The 23,773-nt window shown below is 37.0% G+C and overlaps 1 protein-coding gene across 2 annotated transcripts in view; it reads left to right on the top strand.

Moving 5' to 3' along the window:
- Nucleotides 1–23,284, top strand: part of LOC148306164 (cilia- and flagella-associated protein 44) — a 41,937-nt gene extending 18,653 nt beyond the window's left edge. The window contains exons 20-37 of one of the 2 annotated variants that reach the window (XM_088265497.1): nt 390–587; nt 2,228–2,428; nt 3,355–3,463; nt 3,962–4,085; nt 5,005–5,227; nt 7,112–7,307; nt 8,727–8,892; nt 9,346–9,484; nt 10,679–10,890; nt 12,584–12,718; nt 13,511–13,643; nt 13,725–13,829; nt 15,123–15,230; nt 16,031–16,176; nt 19,453–19,575; nt 20,391–20,529; nt 22,343–22,613; nt 22,990–23,284. In XM_088265497.1, the coding sequence (XP_088121623.1) occupies nt 390–587; nt 2,228–2,428; nt 3,355–3,463; nt 3,962–4,085; nt 5,005–5,227; nt 7,112–7,307; nt 8,727–8,892; nt 9,346–9,484; nt 10,679–10,890; nt 12,584–12,718; nt 13,511–13,643; nt 13,725–13,829; nt 15,123–15,230; nt 16,031–16,176; nt 19,453–19,575; nt 20,391–20,529; nt 22,343–22,613; nt 22,990–23,276 (3,015 nt within the window). In that variant the 3' untranslated portion in view covers nt 23,277–23,284. Of the gene's footprint in view, nt 1–389; nt 588–2,227; nt 2,429–3,354; nt 3,464–3,961; nt 4,086–5,004; nt 5,228–7,111; nt 7,308–8,726; nt 8,893–9,345; nt 9,485–10,678; nt 10,891–12,583; nt 12,719–13,510; nt 13,644–13,724; nt 13,830–15,122; nt 15,231–16,030; nt 16,177–19,452; nt 19,576–20,390; nt 20,530–21,454; nt 21,549–22,342; nt 22,614–22,989 lie in introns of those variants that run through there. The other variant, XM_088265499.1, reaches the window with a different exon arrangement.
- The last annotated feature ends 489 nt before the right edge of the window (nt 23,285–23,773 follow it).

The following is a 23,773-nucleotide window of genomic DNA, read 5'->3' on the forward strand; positions in this document are numbered from 1 at the left end:
TTTATAGTGACATCTGTTGGATTTTCATTAAAGCTTTATTATCAAAGTACAACTAGGTACTGTTTTAGTATATTGAAAAATGCCCTCAATATGTGAAAAAACTCAGTGAGGGTACATTATCATAATTTGTAATTATGTGTATGATAAAATAAAATAAATATTAATTTATTCGACAGTCAATTTGTGGTAAAATCTATCCATTTTTAATTTACCAATTTACTTGGTAAATACCACTATTTCTTAAATCTATTGCACATATTCTGTTTGGAAATGATGCGGAAGGCATCAAAACATGTGTCACAATAGATATTAAGAAATAGTGGTATTTACCGAGTAAAACTTTAAAATTAAAAATAAATAAATAAATTTGATGATGCGTTCATTTGCAGTGGCAAGATCACCTCGCCCATCGCTCGTTTGGGAGCGTGGAGCGTGCGGGGGCCATCGCGCTGGCGGAGGCGGAGTCCAGCATTGGGGAGTTCCACCTCAAGTCCCGGCCGGCCGGGGAGCAAGGCCCCTCCACGACGCACGCTGATCCCGCACCCTTGCAGCAAGCTCATCTGCAGCTCTTCATCACCAGGCAGGAGGTCAATAGAATACCAACTAACAGTGAACAAGCTAAGACTTGTAAAAACATTTGATTACTCCTTCTCTTTCTGTCTCTTTTGACTGCAAATAAAAACACAATATATTCCACCCTCACTATAGAGGCAGGGAACATACCTAAATATCTAACCTAACCTAACCTAACCTAACCTAACCTAACACCACGCCGCTTCCCATAAGATATTCTTCTTCTTCATGAGCCCTCTGGCCTCCGCTGCTAGATAAAGGCTTCTTCCCCTTCTTTCCATTTCCTCCGGTCGGTTGCTGCTTGCAGACAGTTTTTACCCCTCACAGCGACTATGTCGTCGGACCATCTCTTTTAGGGTCTTCCCATTAGGGTAGGCAGAGATAATAGAGTGCCACACCACTCCGTCCTTGTAATCAATCTTCGCCTCTGTCACATTTATGTATTTCCTCAAACATCAATTTGATTCAAAACCCTTTTTTGCACCCATAGGGCACTGCATCGTATTGACGCAGTATTATCTCGATCGTCAACAAATTGAGGAAAGGTAAGCCCTCCGCTTCAGGTACCAGTCCAGGGTAATATTGAATAAATATTAGAGTGAAAAATCACTTGTATTTATTTTACTTCCCCCTGGGAATCAAACCCACGACCTCCAGTACGGTAACAGAGTATGCTGACCATTACACTATGGAGGCAGACACTCAAACCTGCCGATTATTCCGACTGACCTGAAAAAACCTGACCGTTTTTTGAAATACTTGATTATGTTAAGTTTTTCTTGATCCTTCTCTTCTTCTATTACCAACCACATTTGTCTCATAAATTTGTTTTACTATCCTTTCTTTACAAGTTATATAAAGTGTCACTTTCATGGCACTCTCTTCACTACTGTTCTTTGTTCATTCTTTTGTTCGCTCATTCCTGCTTTAATCAGTTTTGTAAAATGGGTACGGATGTCTATTCATATTAAATAATTGGCCTTTTCTTATTCAGAATTTTAAAATTAAACACTGACAAAGGTTAATCTACAGCCAGATCAAACATTATCATTGACACGATATTCTCTTCTTATTTAGAAAATTTGCAGTCAGTAAATTATTCATTCAAACCCTTATCCGCACCCTATGGTGCAAAAGACACTGCATCATATAAACGCAGTGTTATTTTGATCATTAGCACATGAAGGAAAGGTGATCAGCCCTCCGCTTCAGGTACCAGTCCAGGCTTATATTGATTAAATATTAGAGTGAAAAAATCACTAATATTTATTTAACCCCCCCTGGGAATCAAACCCAGGACCTCCAGTACGGTATCCGAGCGTGCTGACCATTACACTACAGAGGCGGACAAATTATAGCTGTCATAAACCCATAATTCCTTTCTTAGAGTATAAACTTATGGAAATAGATAAATAAAAGAAATTTTCATTTGATAAAGAGATATTTTCTCCAATCAAATTCCACATAAACATTTTCTAATCCTGAAATAATATAACGGTCAAATGCAAAGAGAGTAATGCATAAAATCAACTGTTGCCTAGGACCTAAAAAGACTTACTTTTTCAGACGCGTGAGAGTCTCACGTATATTTTTTTTCATATCGAGGTAGGGATAAGAAATATTTGTATGATATACCTTTGTTCTTCTTTTATAGATTTATGAAATTCAAAATGGATTCAACAAATCCCTACTCAGTCTTCGGGACGATAAAGTAGCTCTGGTTCACCGATACAATGTTCTCACGAAGAGGCTGGCTGAAATTGCTGTAGAGATTCCCAAGAACATGAGGCAGTCTGCGCCGCTACTGCCGTTTTCCATGGATGAAGAAGTCGAGAATCCTGCCACTAATATTACGGTAATTTGAAACCTCTCTTACTTCTCATTACTAAGGGTTGTGAGCCTTGTAGAAGCCATGACTCTTCTCCAGTTATCCCTTGACTTTGCTGCATGTAGCCACATTTGTTCAAGTGAGATTCATAATGCTTTTAAAATAAGTGTTTTGTTACTAGCAATACAAAGGTGTCACAAACTACCTGACTAACTAACCATCACGCCGCTTCCCGCAGGGGTAGGCAAAGAAAATAGAACGCCACACTAATCTGTCTTTGCAAACAATCTTCGCCTCTCCCATATTCATGCATCTCTTCATACATACCCACCGATTATTACGATTCCTGACCTGATCACTTGCAAGTTTTTTTTAAGTACCTACTTGATAATGCTAAGTTTTTCTCGGTATTCCTCTGCTTCTGTTACCAACCACATTTGCCTCACACATTTGTTTTACTATTCTTTCTTCACTTAATCGATTCACATGCCCGAACCATCCCTACACACCTATCTTAATTCTATCATTTTCATCTTGGTTTGGCATCTCTAAAAGTACTAAACAGGGATGTGTAATGTCACCGTGGCTGTTTAATGTATACATGGATAATTAAAAGAACTAAATTGTTTTAATATTGGAGTTAAAATAATTGATTTGACTCCATGCTGTCTTCTGTATGCTGACGATGCTGTGTTTCTTGCCGATAGTAGAGAAGACCTGCAGGTACTGGTGTCAAAGGTGTATAATGTGTGCAAGGAAAGTGATTTGCTGGGAATATTGCGAAATCCAAGGTCGTGGTTTTTTAAAGAGATGAATTTTAAATATAATAGTAGTAAATGGGGAAATTTTAGAACAGGCAAATTAATAGGCCATTTTAAAATGTAAACACTTTAACGAATGTACGATAAATAAAAATTTATAAAATTGTAATTGGAAATATTATATTTTTGCAGATAAAAATGCCAGAAGCAAGACGTTCTACAATGATAGCGAGACGGCGATCAGTTTTCTTCGTTCCGACCAAAGTCTCTGTGGACAGCTCGCTTACAAGAGATGTTACTGGTATTCAATTTTACTTGAACTATGGTAAAACACATCACGGTACAAATTTAAAGCAATATTTTTTCACACCACTCGAGTGTTCTGACAGTGAATTTTTTATTTTACTGGACGCAGCTCATTTGGTTTTTTAGCTTTTTATTTAGTACTAAGTTTAGTTGATTAGTTTAAGTTTTGTTTTTTTTTGTGTATTTGAAAATTTCTACTTCATTTACTTGTATAGAATTAAAATTAATGTGTTTCTTTAACCTTATATCTTTTTTACGTATCATGTCGGGTCCCCCCGACGTTGACTATAAATTGTTAAAATAATCGTTTGAGGTATAAAGAATGAAATATATATATATATATATATATGTATATATATATATATATATATATATATATATATATATATATATATATATATATATATATATATATATATATATATATATATATATATATATATATATATTCCATTATACTCTACATTTAAATAAAGCTTGTTGTATTCTCCAGACACAGATCCGAAAGTTTCTTACTGGGAAATGAAGAAATCGGAACAGAAAGAATTGAAGACTGCCCCGGCCGCTCCTACTGGAACTCCATTAGAACAGTATTTTGGACACCGACATATTCAAAGGTGAATTAAGAAAAGTTGTTGAAATATCAAAATTATAAATTTCACACGGTTGCACAGGCTCCTCAACCGGCATCTAGAAGAGAGTTATACTCCCGTCGATAGGAGATTAATATAAATATAAGTGAATGATATAAATATAAGTGATATTTTCACTCTAATATTTATTTAATATTACCCTGGACTGGTACTTGAATCGGAGGGCTTATTACCTTTCCTTCATGTATTAACAAACAAGATAATATTGCGTTTCATGGTGTAGTGCCCTATGCACCATTATGGTGCGGATAAGGGTCTGAAAAAGAAGACAATTGGAGAAAGGTATTGGAAAAATATTGAAACCCCGTGCAATAACTGCAATATACCAAAAATTTATGACAGATGGAAGACGCTCATCAAAGAGGATACAATACTTTTCACTTTTTTTTACCTAACTATCTAGCCATCTAACTACCTAACCATCACTCCTCTTCGGCAAGGGTAGGCAGAGAGAATAGAGCGCCACACCAATATATCTTAACAAATAATCTTTGTCTCCTTCATGCGTCTCCTCATACACACCGACCAATTATTCCTACTCTGTCTTTCTCTGCTTACCAACCAGCCACATTTGCCTCATAAATTTATTTTACTTTTGTTTCTGTACTCATTCATTCAATATATCAGCTTTCAATTTTTACTACTTCTTCACACTAAATTATCCCGCTAGATTATCCCGCTTGTTCCCAACACACATTCAAATAAAACATGTTCTAAGCTAGAAGAAACAAAAGTTCACTAATTGATATATAAACCTTGTATATGAAAAGCAAAGTAAACAATAAATGCACTTTCATCTAAAAAAAAGGCTTTGGAGTACCTACCTGATAGTGTTGTCTTTCCCACTTTAAGGACTCATTTTTAAGTTCCTTGGCTATTCCAGCCTCCTTGTGGAGCAAGAGCAGATAATCCACGAGATGCGGGAGTCGGTGGAGGAGTGGGAGGCGCGGCTGAAGGGCCTCAGCCGGGAGAGGGAGAGGGTGCAGCTCCGGGCGCAGTTCCTCCGGCTGCACCTGCTGTACCTGACGCAGCGCCACCTCGTGCTGGACTCCTTTCAGCTGCGCGAGGACGAGATGGGAGACCACGTCAGGGTGCAACAAGCAGAGGTAATGCCTTTTTTGTTTACAGTTTCAAAGTGTCTAGATAATTGTACTTTGTATCTGCCCAGCCGACACCGCGAGAACAAAAAGCCTTCTTAGGACATCGGAAATGAAGACTCTATGACCCATTGCAGGCCTAACACTTCGCGACAGAGTTAAAAACTCAGAAATAAGAAAAATCTGCAATGTTGAAGATGTTGTGCGATGGGGAAGAGAAAGAAGACGTTTCTGGAGAAGAGCGAGTTCAGATCGAGTGGTGAGGATAGCAGCGGACAGCAGCATAAGCGGGATCAGGCCCCCAGGAAGACCACCTAAACGATGGAAGGATAGCTGGTCTTCAACCTCCCAGGAGCGGACCGGAGAATGACAGGACTTAGTCCTAAAAAGAAAAAGAAGAAGAAGAAGATCTGCCCATATTATTGGAGCATGGAATGTGACCGCAAAATTTGCCAAAAAGTGTTGAAGACAAAGGCATAACAACCCAAAATATAGCATAGTGAATTAAGCAACTTCAGGTTAAACAAAATATATGAGGATATATCAGTCCTGTGCTTCAGGTAGCAATCCAGGGTAGTATTAAATAAATATTAGTGTCAAAAACCCCTTACATTTATATTAACCCTTTCCGGTCCTATGTGGAATGTCATTCGACATCGACTTTATTCCGGTGACTCCAATGTCGAATGTCATTTGACATTTTTTTCTTCATCAGTTTAGTTTTAAAATACAAGCAAACATATTTTTTCTCACACGTATTTAGTGTAAAATGTAATAATAAGAGACAAGATTGTATACACTCAAAATAAAAATAATTTTTTAACACAAGTGTAGTTTTATTTTAAAAAAACTTGGATGTATTGTTTAACCCTGTAATGCTGTTAATCTATTGTGGACCTGGTGGAATTTTTTTTTTTTATGGACCGTAAAGGGTTAACCATTTGGCTGATGATTTAATGAAGATTTTATTCGGAAAAAGTGCAAGTTTTATTTTAAGATATAATAATATAATACTGACATTGGGTGACATAGTTCATTACAGTCCATACACATAGAGCCAACCTGCAAGCTTATAAAGTAATATGGTAAAATCAGTTTCAGCTATTTCTTCGCCAGAATGTCCGTACCAGGTACGGGCAAATCTTCAAAAGCTCGTTTTATCTGCCCGTTTGTAGTACAGGCAAATCGGGGTAAGGGTTAAACCCCTGGGAATCAAACACAGAACCTCCAGCATGGTAGTTAAACGCTCTAACGATATTCTAATAATATGTTTACCTTAATCAGTCCTTAGTGAAGCTTTCACATTATGGCTATAGATGGCAGCTGAAAAACTATTCAATACATATCGCCCACTCCTTTCAGGAACGTCATAAATCAAAAAACTTGATTTTTCAGGAGAATGTATTTAAAGTTTAAAAATAAAATAGAATGTATTAAAAATAAATATCAAGCCACTTATTGAACTTTTTATTGTGCTACAGATCTTTTTAGGTAAAACCTGAAGGTTTTTCCTCCATTTGAAAAAAAATTGTAAATTTAAAAAAAATAATTAAACAACACCTTTTCTTCAAAATGCAAAAACAACACTTTCTGCCCTGTAGCGGGTAAATATTAAGTTAAAAATATGCCTCTTTCGCTGGATATAGTACATCTTCTGGGCATTCCAAAAACATGCACAACTGAAAATTGAAGATTTTTTATTTATGACGTTCTTGAAAGGAGTGAGCGATATATGTGTCCGTTATTTCATTGTAACTTTTACCCATTTTTCAAATTTATCTTCAAAATCATTCATGTATGTAGTTAAGGGTCCAATTTGCAATTCTTACCCTATCTAGTGAAATAGCCACAAAGGACCACCACTCAACGAAACATATCTTTGTATATTTCCAGCTAAAAGTGGTGCAAGACCAGCTGAAGGCCCTCCAGAAGAGCATAGAAGGCCTGAAGTTAGTGATATCATCAAATCTCGACCAGATCAAACATCTAGAAGTGGAACAGAAGAGAGTCGCCGCAGAGGCTCCCAAGTATACCAAGTTCCTCCGAACTGTTTATAAAAAGAAACAGAAGCCGCCCAAACTTGACGATGGTGAGTTCAACATAACAAATAATTAAATATTGTATAACAAATCTTAATGGGTTTTTAATAAATTCAATATATCTAGTGATGCACATCAAATAAAACTTACCATACCTAAACACATACCTCTTTTCGTAAAAAAAAAAGATTATTATGCAATAAAATTGTACAACCTGCTTCCATTAATCATAAAGTCATTAAATAATGAAACTAAATATAAAATACCTATTGAAAAATGGATAATGGAAGTGGATAGATCTGAAATAGATAGCATCATTCAGCCATGTCGTATTTAATTGCATGTCATAAACAATTTTCTTTCATATAGTTTTATAAATAAGTATTGTTAAATGTGCCCTCAGCACGGGAAAACTCAGTGCAGGTATATATACCTATAGCTATAGCTTTAATTGTAATTACATATCGCTCACTCCTTTCAACAACATCATATATATATCAAAAATCGTCAATTTTCAGTTGTGCATGTTTTCGGAATGCCCAGAAAATGTACTATATCCCAGCAAAAGCAGCATATTTTTAACTTAATATTTACCTGCTACAGGGCAGAAAGTGTTGTTTTTGCATTTTGAATTTCTTCAAAATGCAAAAACAGGTAAACACCTTTTCAGGTATTGTTTAATTATTTTTTTTTAAATATAGGTACTAAATATTTTTCAAGTGGAGAAAAAACACTCAGGTTTTACCTTAAATGATCTGTTGCACAGTAAAAGTTTAATAAGTGGCTTGGTATATATTTTTAATACATTTAATTAAACTTTAAAAACAATCTCTTGAAAAGTCAAGTTTTTTGATATTTGACGTTGTTGAAAGGAGTGAGCGATATTTAATAAAATATAAATAAAAAAGTTATTTTGAGATTTGTCATATTGATATTCAATACATTGAAGTTAGTACTATATAAAAGTACTATATTTTTTGCATTTTTTTTCTGTACAACCACACCTCAGATTCACTGTGTTATCTCTGTAGCATTCGTTACAGTCATTGATCTTAACACATTCCTGTTGGGCGGTTTTTTCATCAACCCCTAATCTAACTATTATATACTCAAGACAGTCTGCCGCCTGACCCTCAGTATACTAATCACAAGTAACCGCAAACCCTGATCTGATCTGTATAATGTTTTTTGGCATCTCTCGCACTCTACCAAAAGTAAGGAAATTGAACGCTTATAAGCGTCTCCCGCTCTCTACCAACTAAATGATGCTTTTAAACTTTTCCTGCAAACAATGTGTCGAGATTTAACACCACATTATTCTCATAAATTAACAAAACACATCAAAATGTTTTTTTTTTGTCATCTGCTCATCACTTCAACATATTCAAATTTCCATGTGAGTCATAAAAATAGTCTAAGATGTGTCCGTTACTTTGGGATGACCCTTATGTGGAATATTTTATTTGCAGATAGTTCGGAGAGTGACAGTGAAAGTGAATCAGATTCAGAAGATGAAGACAGTGAAGAGAGTGAAGAAGGAATGGACAACATTCGACTGAGACTCGACTCTACCGTTTGCCCGCCCGGCTGTGACCCACAGATATATGAGGAAATTATAGAATTCCGCAAAATGAGGTTATAATTGCTATATAAATAAGTGTGACAGGTTATTAGAAAAATACAATATTTACATCAACACTTTTATTGATATTTCAACATAGATGAAGAAGAATATGGAAGTCTAGGTATTTTTTTTTCTTTTTTTTTAATGGAATAACCCGCAAAGCCATTTTAAGAGTCTTGTCTGTAGGTAGGATAGTAAGATATATACAACGGAGAGTGAGTGGTGGGAACAAAGTAAATGGTGCACTGGAATCAATTGTACCAGCCTATAACAGGTTGCAAGCCCTGTAAATACCCTGACATCTATATTCTTCTTCATCTTTGTTGAGATATCATAATTAAAAGTATAACTGCTAATTGTACACAACCCAGATTTGGACAAACTTAAAATATTGTGAATAGATAGTTATATTTCAGATGTCCCTTGATGATCATCCATTTTATACTGCAGTTGTTCTTTTACAGATATGATTTAGAAAACGACACTAAAGAACAAGAAAGACTAATAGATATGGCAAAAAAAAGTGTCGAATCCAACACGAAAGAGTCAAGAGTCCTAGTCAGAAAGTTGGAAGAGAAACAGAAAGTGTTATACGACCTTTTGGTAAGATGTTTTGTAAAAGTCATGGTTTTAAGAAATATATGTAGATCTAAGGGTGTTTGTCCACTACACGAAATAACACAGAATTTTACCGTCCGGCACGTCAGTTAGCGTTTTAAAACGATGATTGGCATGGATTAGCTTGTGCTTTTGTCCATCTTTCTTCAGACCGGTGCTCTTGATCGGTGAGTGAATTCTATCACGCTAAACTGTCGTATTCACTTTAATTTTTCAAAACCGGACTGCCGGACCGTAGAAGCACAAGCGCCCTAAGTATAAGTGGGGAAATTTTAGAAAAGGTGTGTGATTTTGTATAATTAGAATACAGATTGATTAGGATACAGAAAAGAAAGTGAATGCTGGGAGCAGAGTGAATGTTGCACTGAAATCTATTAGAGTTAATAAAAACCAGTAAAAGCTAATCTGGCTTTACACAATAAACTTTTAGTAGCAGCCCTAATATATGGAAATAAAACATGTACTAGGCGAAATAAGGATGAAAGTAGAAGGAATGGAATCAAAATAATGTCTTTTACACAAATGTGCAGCAAAACCATGTATTATCGATGTTTGAATGGTGAAATAAGGAATGGTTGAGATAAACATTATGGATAAAATTAAGAAAGGTGTTTTGAGATAGTTTGGACATGTGGAATGAATGAGTAGAGAAGGCAAATCTAGTTGGAAATAGGAGCAGAGGAAAAATTAGCATAAACAAGTATTTCAAATACTTAGAAAGTGGTCAGGTCAGAAGTCAGAATAATGGGCGGGTGTATGTATAAGGAGATGCATGAATATGGGGAAGAGGCAAAGATTGTTTGCACAGGCAGAGTTGTATGGAATTCTATTCTCTCTGCCTACCCCTGCAGAAGTGGTGTGATGGTTACTTAGTAAGCTAGCTTTGTAATTTAATCAATGATTTGTTATATTTTAAAAGTATTGTTAGCATTGTGGTGTGGCACTTTCCTTATAATTCATTGTTCACTTTGTGTAATACCACTTAAAAACTCTACTTTATGACTCCTAGTAGTCGTGAAGTAGATTTTTTAAATGGTATTATACAAAGTGAACAAAAAATGATCTCAGAAGATCCTTCGAGTTAAGCTCAGACTATGACGTTTTCTGCGTTAATCTAACCGTGATGTTTGTGTGAAAGCACTAAAATAAAGAATTGATCTTTCATGTTTCCGCCACCAGCAAACCAAGCAGGGCCTGTTGAATGACATCGAGTGCACGGTGGTGGTGTTGGCCAGCTGCTGCGCCTCGCAGGCGCTGGAGGCCGTCCTGAAGGGGGGCCACGCCTGTCAGCAGTCCGACACCCTCCTGTTCCCCGCGCCCCTCATCAAACAACTCAAGGACAGAATCGCCCAACTCAACGCCGAAGCCCTTGAGCAAAAACTGAGACACAGGTACGTGTTATGTGCATCATACATATCTGGTTGGCCTTCAAATCAACATGTGGATGAGGAGCAATAAGCGATGGGCCTTGAGCATCAGATTACAAGAGTGGAAGATTGTGATGGAAACCCGAATGGAGTTCTATAATAGATCAGATTTAAGTTTTGTACTTACATTTCTTAGCTGAACGATTTGTGAAGGTCCTCAACGAAACGTTACATTTCCATAGTAAATGTTTATAAGGAATCAGGAATTTTAGCTTGTATAATTGTTACATTTTGGTCCGATTTAATGATTTCATATTACTTTAACATAGGATTGGTCACGTTTTGTCACAACTTTAATTAAGATTTCGATAGAATACAGTAAACCGAATAGATTTGCATTCAAAGTATTTTTGTGCAATGTTACTTTTTGGTGAGGACCTTCACATTTTATGTAATTAGGCAACAACTATTTTTCTCCAATTTTATTCTATTTTACCACTGATCGAGTTTCATTGTTACCGGCATAATTGGGTTGGTGGGGGTCTAGACAAAATTCGATGTTTTACTCGTATATACAGCAACGCAGGGGTTAAAAACCATGATATATAGGGGTTAAAAACCATGATATATAGGGGTTAAAAACCATGATTATATGTAATATTTCTATCAAAATGAATGAATTTTAGTAGTGTATGATAAGAATAATTACATATTAAATATATTAAGGGTTTAAAACGGGATTTTATGTAAATTTATTTATAGAGATGGATTTTTGCAGCTTTATTTAAATAAGCAAATATTTTTCACACTAATATTTACTCAATATTACCCTGGACTGCTACCTAAAGCAGAGGGCTGATCACCTTTCCTTCATGTGTTAAAGATCAAGATAACATTGCGTTTATATTATGCAGTGCCCTATGCACCATTGGGATGCGGATAAGGGTTTGAAGAATGTTTTAATAATGTATGTATGTATAAATCTGGAACCATTGATTAACAACCTTGTCCTGTTGTAGATATTATGTTTGTTGAAGTTTACAAGGGGTAGTATAATTATTTAAACATAGATTATCCAGGAAGACTGAGATCAAAGTCAGGAGGCCGGTAAATGCTTTCCACTGTCAGCAGTTTCAGGCATTGACTGTACGATATTGCAATGTCTGGGGAAAGTGCCCTCCACAAATGTTTACATTTTTTTTTTACTTTACATGCGTTGTAAATTCGATTAAGTATGTTAAATACTTGAAAATGGTCAGGTTAGGAGTCGAAACAACCGGCGAATATGTAAGAACGGTAAAACAAATTTATGAGGCGAACGTAAGTGGAAAAAAGAGCAGAGGAAGACCGAGAAAAACTTGGCACGATCAGGTATGCCAAATACTTGAAAGTGGTCAGGTTAGGAGTCGTAACAATCGGCAGGTATGTATGAGGAGATGCGTGAACGTGAAAGAGGGGAAGAATGTTTGCAAGGACAGAGTGGTGTGGCCTCTATTCTCTCTGCCTACCCCTGCGGAGAAGCGGCGTGATGGTTAGTTAGTTAGTTAGTTAGTAAATACCTTTTTTTTATTAAATTTCAATAATGCTTTGTATCTGTGGAGTCATCTTGATATATGGCTCTCGGGAGTTTTGGTAAACCTTCCCGAATGTCGAATTACAAAAAAAAGAATCGAAGTTAACATTTGTGTTTTATTTATTTATCCTTGTTCGTGTTTAGCATCAATCAACAACATCTTCGCCACATGAAGGTTGACTGCAAGCACATGGAGAAACGCCTGGCGGAGTTGAGAGCCCAATGTCAACAGATCCTAACCAACAAACTGGGACTGCCACCGCTCAAGGGGAAGCAAAAGTATTGCTCTCATTATTTTAAAACATTTAACATTTTACGAAAAAGGTCATACAAAATAAAAGATGTTAAATGAATTCTCACCTCCTGTATTTTATACTGATCTACTCGCACTAAAAATCATAATTTTCTCTAGTAAACGTTCATTTACTCAAGTAATTAAAAATAATCACAGATGTTCAATATGGCTGCCAAGACAGTAACTAGCTATCATAAATTGAAAGAAATACATTTTATTCTATCTACATATATGTAGGTACATGTAGTTTATTATCATTTATTAACATTATCATAAAAATGTTATAAACCCAAATTATGATCCCTCATATACATATAAGCCTCATATAAGGCCCTTCTGAAATCCCAAAAAAAAATACAAAATCTACATAAATTCCTCACTTTTGGTCGTTTTTTTAAAAATATGTACGAGACATTTAAAGGTGGAGACTGAATGGAGCATTTTGTCGTTACATCACGTCGTAACATCGCTCGCGGCGAGCACCCGAAACTATGGATGGAGTGCTCGGCTCGGTGTACTGACTGCCTGATCGTAATCACATTGTAACGTGTTACTTTACGACGAAATGCTCCGGTCAGTCTCCAATTTAGTCCTTAAGACAATTGCTTTCCTTAATAACTCTCTTAATTAATGCCAGCAATGGAAGAATCAGCTAAAGACTCATTATATATATTATATGTCATCATTCATAGAATACTGGGTCTAGGCACCACACCGGCTTTATGACATCCCTCAAATATGACACTTTGGAAATTTTCTAATACAATCCTTGACAGGGACGCGGTAACCGAGGCCAGTCGGTCAGCCCAATTACAAGATGCTGTGCTGATCAGTATAACGCAAGCATTTAAAATAGCAGCTGCAACCGGATTCACAGTGGACATGCAAAAGCAGCTGGCTGACTGGAAGGTATACCCGCATCCATTTGTTGGGATACAAGATACCTAAATATTGTATAAATGGAATAATTGTACTTTGACTTTGGTTTAGCATAGAGAAGTGGAACTTGAACGAGAATACTGCGCTGTCCTTCAGGAACACACGCAGAAGCTGAGGGTAGCTTCTGCTCTTCAAGCTGAAGCCATTTCCAAAACGGTATGTTGTAATTTTTATTCAGTTCTTTCGTGTGGTAAGGTATTGGAAGATTATCGATAAAAGATTGCTAGGTCTTTGACTTTTGTGAGGTCAAGGGATCTTGCATCCCTTATGTCACTGCGACCATATTAGGTTTATTGTGACCTCCCTCTGTACCACAGCTCACTCCCAAGACCTATGTGTGTCATGTAACTCACGACCTGTCTTGGTGGTAGGAGCGTGCGTCACAAATATAGAGAATGTGGATTGGCGTTTTGTTATCCTCTATACAAAATCTGCATACTGGGGAGTCATGTAATCCAATTTTTGTCATGTGTTTTCTCAGTCTGCAGGGTCCTGTCAAGGTCTTGGTTACGATCCTTATTTGTTTTTTGCTAAGCTTTAGAGCTTCTGTGGTGAAATTCCGCGAGTACCCCATGATCAGTTTCTTTGCTTGTTTCATCCCTTAGCTGTTGGACCAGATCTCTTATATGAGTTACTAGGTAGCTCTAAGTGAGTGACTGACCCCTAGGAGAGACAAATCTAGAATGGCGCTTACCAGACTATGCGGGTATATACACAATTGGGGAAAGTTCTGACTTCATAACTATTTTGTTTAACTTACTGCAACTGTTAACAACGCCTACCAACGCTACATCTTGATATTCTCTAAAACAAATCCTAATGTTGATACCCAACAGTGCAAAGGGCACTGCATCACAGGTCAATGCAATGTCAACTTGATATTTTACTATATGAAAGCAAGATGATCATTCTTGCACTGCTACCTGCTACCAGCTCAGGATCACACAGTCACTTTGTATTGTAATATCTATACTTTTAATTAAAAAATTTACTTGGTAAATAACACTATTTCTTACAATCTATTACAACAAGTATTTCAATGCATTCTGCATCATTATCAAACACCGTATGTGAAGCCAAGTCTATATTAAAATATGAAACTGTAAACAGTTGTTCCCTTGGGATATCGAAGAACAAAGATGGGGTAGAAGCTGTTTCTTTTTTTTATCAGTGGGAACATGGACAATAGGGAGGAGGCTTTAGTCATTGTCATATTGTTCAGTGTTTATTATTATTTTTATTTTATATGAATTTCTATCGTTAAATCTCTTATATTTATATAACTACTCCTAGGAATCAAATCCAGGACCTTCAGTATAGTAGCCACATGCGCTAACCACTACGCTCTGGAGGTGAACAAAATATTTATGGATAAATAAGATCAATGTTCAGTTTTAACGAGGAGATAATTGATGACATTTTTACAATTTTTCCATTTTCTGTTTTCAGTCCTCAAAAACAATCAAAGAAATGCTCGGAGGGAGAACGGAAGAAGAGTATCGTCAGGATATAGTTCGGTTGAAGAGGCTCCGAAAGGAACAAAAACTCCAGATTGAGGTATGACTCGTGTTACCCTTCAGGCATTTGAATAGTATGTTAGACTCAGTAGACATTTAACTACTGATTGACCCATAACTCATTACTTTTCAGGTATTTGAGCAGAATGTTAAACTCTTTAGATATTTAACTACTGAATGACCCATAACTCGTTACTCTTCAGATATTTGAGTAGAACGTTACACTCTTTAGACATTTAACTACAGATTGAGCAATGACTCGTTACTTTTCAGGTATTTGAGCAGAATGTTAAACACTTTAGATATTTAACTACTGATTGACCCATAACTCTTTACTCTTCAGGTATTTGAGCAGAATGTTAAACTCTTTAGACATTTAACTACTGATTGACCCAAAACTCGTTACTCTTCAGGTATTTGAGTAGAACATTAGACTCTTTAGACATTTAAATACAGATTGAGCCATGACTCGTTACTCTTCAGGCATTTGAACAGTATGTTAGACTCTAGACATTTAACTACTGATTGACCCATAACTTGTTACTCTTCAGGTATTTGAGCAGAATGTTAAACTCTTTAGGCATTTAACTACAGATTGAGCCATTACTTATTACTCTTCAGGCATTTCAATAGAACTTTTTTAATAAGTTAAGCTCCACTTAAGAGGCATTTGAGTAGAAGTTTTTTTTCTGTTAAAATTAAATATTTGTACTTTATATTAGCACTTTTTATCTATTTTTATTTCTGATATCTATTGTATTTTTGCCAGTGCCAGTGCCCTTTATAACCTAAAATAAAATATATCCTAAAATAAGTAGCAAACATTGATGTGCATTGCAGGATCTCAAGTCTGAAATCCACCGCTTGAAGTTGAAGCCCCTCTGCACTGACAGCAGCACTCCTCCCGCCGCCACCCCCGCCACCTCCGCCCTCTCCGCCCCCACCAGCGAGAGGGTCTCCCCGCCCTCCTATCACCCCACTACTAAGTACGTAGACCAAAACATCGCTCTTCATTTTCTTAGGGTTCCATGCCTGCATACGAGAAAAACTTGGCACGATCAAGTTGGTCAATCTAGTCAAGTCAGGAGTGAGTCGTCAGGAATTGTCGGCCATTACGTATGAGATGATGCATGAACGTGGAAGATGCAAAGAATGTTTGCAAAGACAGAGTGATGTGCGGCTTTATTTTCTGTGCCTACCCTCGCTGGGAAGCGGCTTGATGGTTAGTTATTCAGTAATTTTCTGCATGATGTGATATTTATATACATACAATGGTTTATATGTACTTGGTAACCAAAACAAAGACTAAATTGCATTTCTGTAAAAACAAACGATACAACATTCATCATCATCAGCCTGTGTCCGTCCACTGTTGAACGTAGGCCTCCCGCATGAGTCTCCATCTTCTTCGATCCTCCGCCTTTCGCATCCAGGTCACTCCCGCTATTCTTCTTATATCGTCAGTCCATCTTGTAGGGGGTCGGCCGATGCTTCGTTTGCCAGTTCTTGGGCGCCATTCCAATACTTTTCTTCCCCATCGACCGTCGTCTCTTCGACAGATATGTCCTGCCCATTGCCACTTGAGTGTGCCTATTCGTTGGGTAGCATCCACTACTTGAGTTCTTCTGCGTATTTCCTCGTTTCGGATTCTATCTTTTAGCGATATTCCGAGCATGGATCTCTCCATAGCACGCTGGGTGACTTTTATTTTATGAGTAAGACTTGCTGTTAGGTTCCACGTCTCTGCGCCGTAAGTTAATACAGGGAGGATGCATTGGTTAAATGCCTTAGTTTTTAGACATTGCGGAATTTTCGCTTTAAAAATGTACTTTAGTTTTCCAAATGCTGCCCATCCCAGTTGTATGCGCCTGTCGATTTCTTTTGAGAAGTTATTTCGCCCAAGTTGTATTACTTGTCCCAGATAGGTATAGTCGTTTACAACCTCTATTTGTGTTCCTCCAATGGAAATAGGGTCAAAGGTCTGGGAAATATGACTATTGATCATGGCTTTTGTTTTATCCATGTTCATTTTCAGACCAATTTTATTCGATACTTCATTAAGGTCGTAGAGCATGTCTTGAAGCTTGTCGGGTGATTCGGCTATTAGCACTATGTCATCTGCAAATCGGAGGTGAGAAATGTACTCTCCGTTAATATTTATTCCACGTTTCGTCCAGGACAGCAGTTTAAAGATATCTTCTAGGGCGTTTGTAAAGAGTTTTGGAGATATGACATCTCCTTGTCTAACACCTTTGTTTATAGATATATTGTTGGTGCTATCATGGAGCTGGACCATCATTGTTGCAGATTTGTATAGAGATTTTATTATCTCTATATACCGATAATCTATTTTGCAGCGTTGTAGTGAATCTAGTACTGCCCATGTCTCGATTGAGTCAAATGCCTTTTCATAGTCTACAAAGGCAAGGCAGAGTGGCTGATTATATTCTTCGGTTTTCTGTATGATCTGTCTTAGCGTGTGGATATGATCGATAGTACTAAAGCCTTTCCTAAATCCGGCTTGCTCTCGAGGTTGGAATTCATCAAATCGACCCGTAAGCCTATTTGTTAAAATTCTGGAGAATACTTTATATACATGGGAAAGAAGGGAAATGGGTCGGTAGTTTTTGAGTAGTGATTTATCCCCTTTTTTGTGGAACAATATCACAATACTCGTACTCCATGTCGCCGGGGTTTCTCCATGTTCTATTACCTTGTTGAATAGTTTTTTAAGCTCTTTCAACAGAGGGGTTCCTCCTACTTTCAGGAGCTCAGATGTAATTCCGTCTTCTCCAGGGGCTTTGTTGTTTTTAAGTTGTTTTAGGGCCGATTTAATTTCGAATATACTTATATCTGGGATGTCTTCAGACCAGTGCTTTGTGAGAGTAGCCCTCTTGTCGTCCGCAGCTCTGTCAATAGGACTTGGTATCGTAGATGAATACAATAACCCATAGAAATGTTCTATTTCCTTCAGTATATCATTAAGATTTGTTGTTATCTTCCCATCGTGTGTCTTTAGTTTGGAAAGTTGGGCCTGTCCTATAGAGGTGTGTCTGCTAAATGCATTTGACCCTCGGCCTTGTGCAACAATCTCCATGATATACTGTGTGTTTGAACGACGAATGTCAAATCTCATGGATTTTTTCACTTTTTTGTTCAGGGTATTGTAGTCTTGGATGCTTCTGCTTTTACGACGTTCGTCCATGAGAGCTATCGTTTTGTCTGAGAGTTTTGACCCTTTTTTCTTTTTGCACTGCTTTATGACTTTTTTGGCAGTTTCTTTAATGCTATTAACGATTCTGTCGTTAAGTTTATTGACGTTGTCAGTGTCATCAATCTCTTCCAGTGCTGCGAATCGATTTTGTAGTTCAAGCTGAAAAATTTCCTCAAGCTTGCTCTGAACATTTAACGGACGTATTACTTTTTGTTTTATCAGCTTTTTCCTTTCTAGTTTGATGTCTAAGTGCACAGTACTTCGAACGAGACGGTGGTCACTTCCGGTACTAAAACATTGCATCGCTGAGACATCAGTGACTATGCTCATCTTATTGGCCATAATAAAATCAATTTCGTTTTTTATGTTACCATCCGGGCTTCTCCAGGTCCATTTGCGTTTTGGTTTTTTCTTGAAAAATGTGTTCATGCAAAACATTTTGTTAGCATGTAGAAAGTTTACCAGCATCTGACCTCTGTTATTCCGGAGTCCGGTTCCAAATTGTCCTATAAATTTCTCGTTTCCACAGCACTTTCCAATCTTAGCATTAAAGTCTCCCATAACTATGCAGTAATGTGTCTTATTGTATTGTAGGGCTTTTTCGATATCTTCATAAAGAGCTTCTACTTCTTCGTCGGTATGGCTAGACGTTGGGGCATAAACTTGCACCACTCGTAAGGAGTATCGATTTGATAGCTTAAGCGTCAAGTATGATACTCGGGGGGATATACTATTAACTTCGGTGACGTTGTTGGCAATTTCCTTGTTGATAAGGAAACCAACTCCACCTTGAGAGGTTTGATCCCCTTCTCTATAGTAAAAAAGTCCTTATTTCAAGGTTCTTTCTATCAATATATAACACGCTACTCTCGTGGTATTGTTCCAATGTCGATAAGCCTGACAGCCGTCGGAGTGACATCTTGCGTAATTTTTTATAAAGTTGTCAGTATAGTGCCAAAATTCAAACTCAAGAAAATCATTTAGTATATGAATGACGTGTTTTATTTACATACAGTTTTTAACAGCCTCTATTTCTTTATTATTCCAGCCTTATCGCAACAACTCTGGCAAACTGTTTGAATGAATCAGGACTGGAAATATTGCCAGATGTGAATAGGGACCGATGCCTATTGGATGAGATTGCAAACATCCTACCGCACTTAATCATCGGGTAACATTTCAATGTGATCTTTTACTTTTTAAACACCATATTCATCTTCTTCTTCTTCGTCTAACCCTTATCCGCACTGCATCGTATTAACAAATTGTTATCTTGATGGTTACTTACAAAAAGGAAAGGTTATCACTCCTGCGCTTCAGGGACCAGTCATGGATGATATTAAATAAACATTCAAGCATAAAATCACTTATGTGTATTTTCACCCACCCCCCCTCGAGAATCGAACCTGAGACTTCCAGCACGGTAGTTAAATACTGTATTTATTATTCACAGAACTTTCAGTTTAAAATTCAGCATCAAATTTTTCAATATTATATTTTTTCACAAATTCTGGATTCAGCTCCACTTAAGAGTTATTTCTATTCAGTTTTTTTTTTTGATATCTCAACATGTATGAAGAGAATACGCAAGCTGGGCATCTACAGGGCTTACAACCTGTCATATGGTAGTTTGAGTAATCACTTTATACGCGTGTAACATTCACCATTCTATCCATGATTGACAAAATATTATGAATGAAAAATGACTGGTCAAAATATAAGTTTCATAAAATTTTTAAATGATATTTCTAGGCGTCTCCTACGGATGCTAGGATTGTATGTCAGGATAGGGGAGTATAGCGTTCTATACTCTCTGCCCATTTTGGCAGGGAAATGCCATGATGGTAGTAGTAGTAGTAGTATAGAGTGATCACTGAAACAAGCTCATGACACGTCGTAAGCCCTGTAACTATCCATTCTCTCAAATCAAACAAATTCTTTACTTCGTTTAATTGTTGGTGTGGTTTATTTGTTTGTTTTTTGCAGAAAACTAAATGTAACTGAAGCTGCAAACAGGATTCTGAAGAAGTTGTCTCTCTCTTGCACTACAGAAGAAAACATTATCAAAGCTGATCATTGCAAACGGTGCATTTCTGATGTCCTTCAAGAAATCGTCAAAGAAAATGTATTATTTTTTTTTTCAAATACAAATTCATATTTATATCTTAAAATAATAATTTTGGGTAATTTATGAAACGCCATTTATGTAAAATACTACCTTAAGGGCACTTCACTGTGATTTAACTGGGGAAAAGGTTCTACTTCTTCTTCTTCTTCTTTTTCTAGACCCTAAGGATCTGTTTGTGCCTCCGCTTGTAGCTCTTGGGATGTTGACTCCCAGCTGTCATTCCACCTTTTTGGAGGTCTGCCTGGGGGTCTGCGTCCTTCAGGGGTTCCTTGAAGGGCGATACGTGGAAGTCTGGCATCTGACATTCTATTTACATGATCATTCCAGTATCGCCTCCGTTGTCGTCCCCATCTCACGATATCCTCTGTCTTACACATGCTCCGGATGTCGGTATTTCTTACTCGGTCTCGCAATGTGTTTCCGGTTATGGATCGGAGAGTCTTCATCTTCCAAGATGATGGTTCAAAGTCGAGATTTTGTTCTAGAAGTATCGGCTCTTGCCTCAATCCCATAAGTGGTTATTGGTCGAAAACATGTTTTGTATATTTTTATTTTACTTTCTATTCTCATGTGTTTGTTCCTCCATACTGAGTTTCTGAGGCATCCGGATATAACCGCAGCCTTATTAATTTGTTTCTGGGTCTCACCATAGAGGTCACCATAGCTACTGACTACTGACTGAAAAGGTGATTTTGAAAATGATTTGGCAAACAAATGTCAGGAAAACACAAAAAATATTGGGTTACTGTGTATTTTGAGATTTTGAAACCTGGTGTAAAGCTTACTTCTGATCTCTACCAACATCAGCTCATCAATCTGAATCGAGCTTTTAGGAGAAAACGTAGCGAATGGGCCAGCAGACACGGCAGTGTATATAGTGCCGCAGTGTGGCAAACAGTCACTTATTAACAAATTTTTGAAGGCTAAAACCACAAGAAATTCAGAGCCCTCGTCCGAAGATGAAATTTTACAACCGATCTCAAAAAAAAGTAAAACATATGGAAGTGATAGCGAAGGTGAATGAATACTACATTAATTTTTATTTTTTTCATCAATAAACTTAATATGAACATTTGTTGATACGAAAAAAAGAAGACTGTACTAAAAAGAATAATAATGAAGACTAAACAAATATCCAAATATAAAATACTTTATTGCGATTAAGAGAAATTATATAATATGTATGATTAAAGTTTTTTTTCAATAAATATGTAAGTTTTTATATTTTTACTAAAAAAATACAGTACATATTCATATAAACTATCTAAGATTTTTTTTGGAACGCAAACCTTAATTTTGTATGAACTTCAAACCTTGTATAACACGGATTTGTATTACACGAGGTTTTTGTGGAACCATATAACTGTGTTATACGAGGCCCGAATGTATTTCCCTTTAACTCTAACATAATGGGACATATCATCACCTATGTAAATGGAGTCTATTTTCTGTGATATTATTTATTTATTCATAAACATTCACATACACATACAATCACAGTTTTATTCTAATCATTTACAATTTTAAACATGGATTGCTGCTTCTGTTTGATATACTAGTTTAAAGAAAGAATTTTTGGCACATTATAATATATAAGTGGATATCCTAAAGAAATTATTCTGCTGTGCGGACGTTTATAAAGAGCGAGTGAACCTCTCATCATTGCTATTGTGTGGTGTGTTTTATTCCACTTATTGCAGATATTTCACACTGTAATTACTGTATTTAAAAAATATGTCTAAAAAACATTGTCAGCTTCCACATCACTTTTTGAAAACCTTTTTTTGATAAATTTCTTTAATTTTCGCAGTTATTACTCGGTGAAATGAGTCCCTTCATCCACGTCATCAAGAAGCAGTCACCGCTTGATGAGACCAAGGCTTCCCAAGCTGTGCGGCGCTCATCCACCCAGGAAGAGATCCAGGAGGCACTGCAGAACGCTGTTGTCAGCCTCGTTGAGATGGGGGCAAGTCCTCGACATTCGCAACTGATCGACGCCGCCGTGGCCTCCCTGTTGGAGATGCATCCGGAGGTGACGGGGCAGAAATTAGACTCGGGAACACTGACCATTGCTGTACAAGGTCAGTATATTTAATTTGTACAATATATTGCCAATAATAAATCTACTCAACTAGAGATGGCAGTAACATACACATTGTACTCTTGTGCTATTCACCCAAAGATGTCACTAATGAGTTGTATTTGATTTATACAATCACAAAAAATATGTACATACTTCTGATTTTGTGAAGTCTTCTGAAGTCTGCAAAAACACAAAAAAGTTCATTAATAATTTTCTTCTACGATTTTGCCTGACATCTATATAATTAGAATTTTACTAAACCATTTTCATATATATTTGTATTGTGTTAGTCTAAATTAAGTTGACAGTTTGTGTAAGGGCACCTCATAAGAGAGACAAGAATTATAATAATTTTATTGTTTCATATTTATAAGATCAATTGGAGGATGCTGATGAAGTGTTAGTGTCCAATTTGGCCCGTTCTGTGATAGACTGCATCATAGCGCAGGCCATAGAGCCGGGAGAGGATGCAGCTGTGGCAGAGGAAGTCAAGGAGCTGCAGAAGACTGCGTCTACCACCAGCACCACTGGATCCGCCCTCAGGAAGACTTCCTCGGTGCGCAGTACCAACAAGAGGGTGTCCTTGCAGGACGCCAAGAGTGACTCCTCACTGTCTGCTCCGGCTAAGGGTTCCCGGTCTTCCCAGAAGGGAGGGTCTTAGTGGATTCATTTATAAGTTATTATTAACTCACGCAACTTAAGGAAGGGTCTTAGTGTATTCATTAAATTACTCATTAATAAGTTATTCAGTTTCTACTACATTTAACTTTTTACTGATGACACCTTTGATATTGTGCCAGAACTGTGACATTATAATGATTAGTATGATTAAATCTTATACGTACTTAATTATTTATACTACTTACATGAAAATATAATTTATACATTGTACATTGAAGCTGGAAAGAAATATGAACAGAGAAAAAGTCATGAATACAATCCCAATCAGATAATTGAAAAAATAACAGTTACACATTGGTCACATCTCTAGTTCATATCTTATGGTGGGGACTGACCGGAGCCGTTTCGTCGTAACGTAACACGCTATGATTCGAGCATTCGTTTAGTCAGTACAGCGAGCCGAGCGCTCCATCCATAGTCGGAGCGCTCGCCGCTAGCGACGTTACGATGTTACGTTACGACGAAATTCTCCGGTCA

Source organism: Brachycentrus maculatus, unplaced genomic scaffold (assembly GCF_059751285.1).
Source record: "Brachycentrus maculatus isolate JH-2025_06_01 unplaced genomic scaffold, ASM5975128v1 h1tg000247l, whole genome shotgun sequence".
NCBI classification, from domain to species: Eukaryota; Metazoa; Arthropoda; class Insecta; order Trichoptera; family Brachycentridae; genus Brachycentrus; species Brachycentrus maculatus.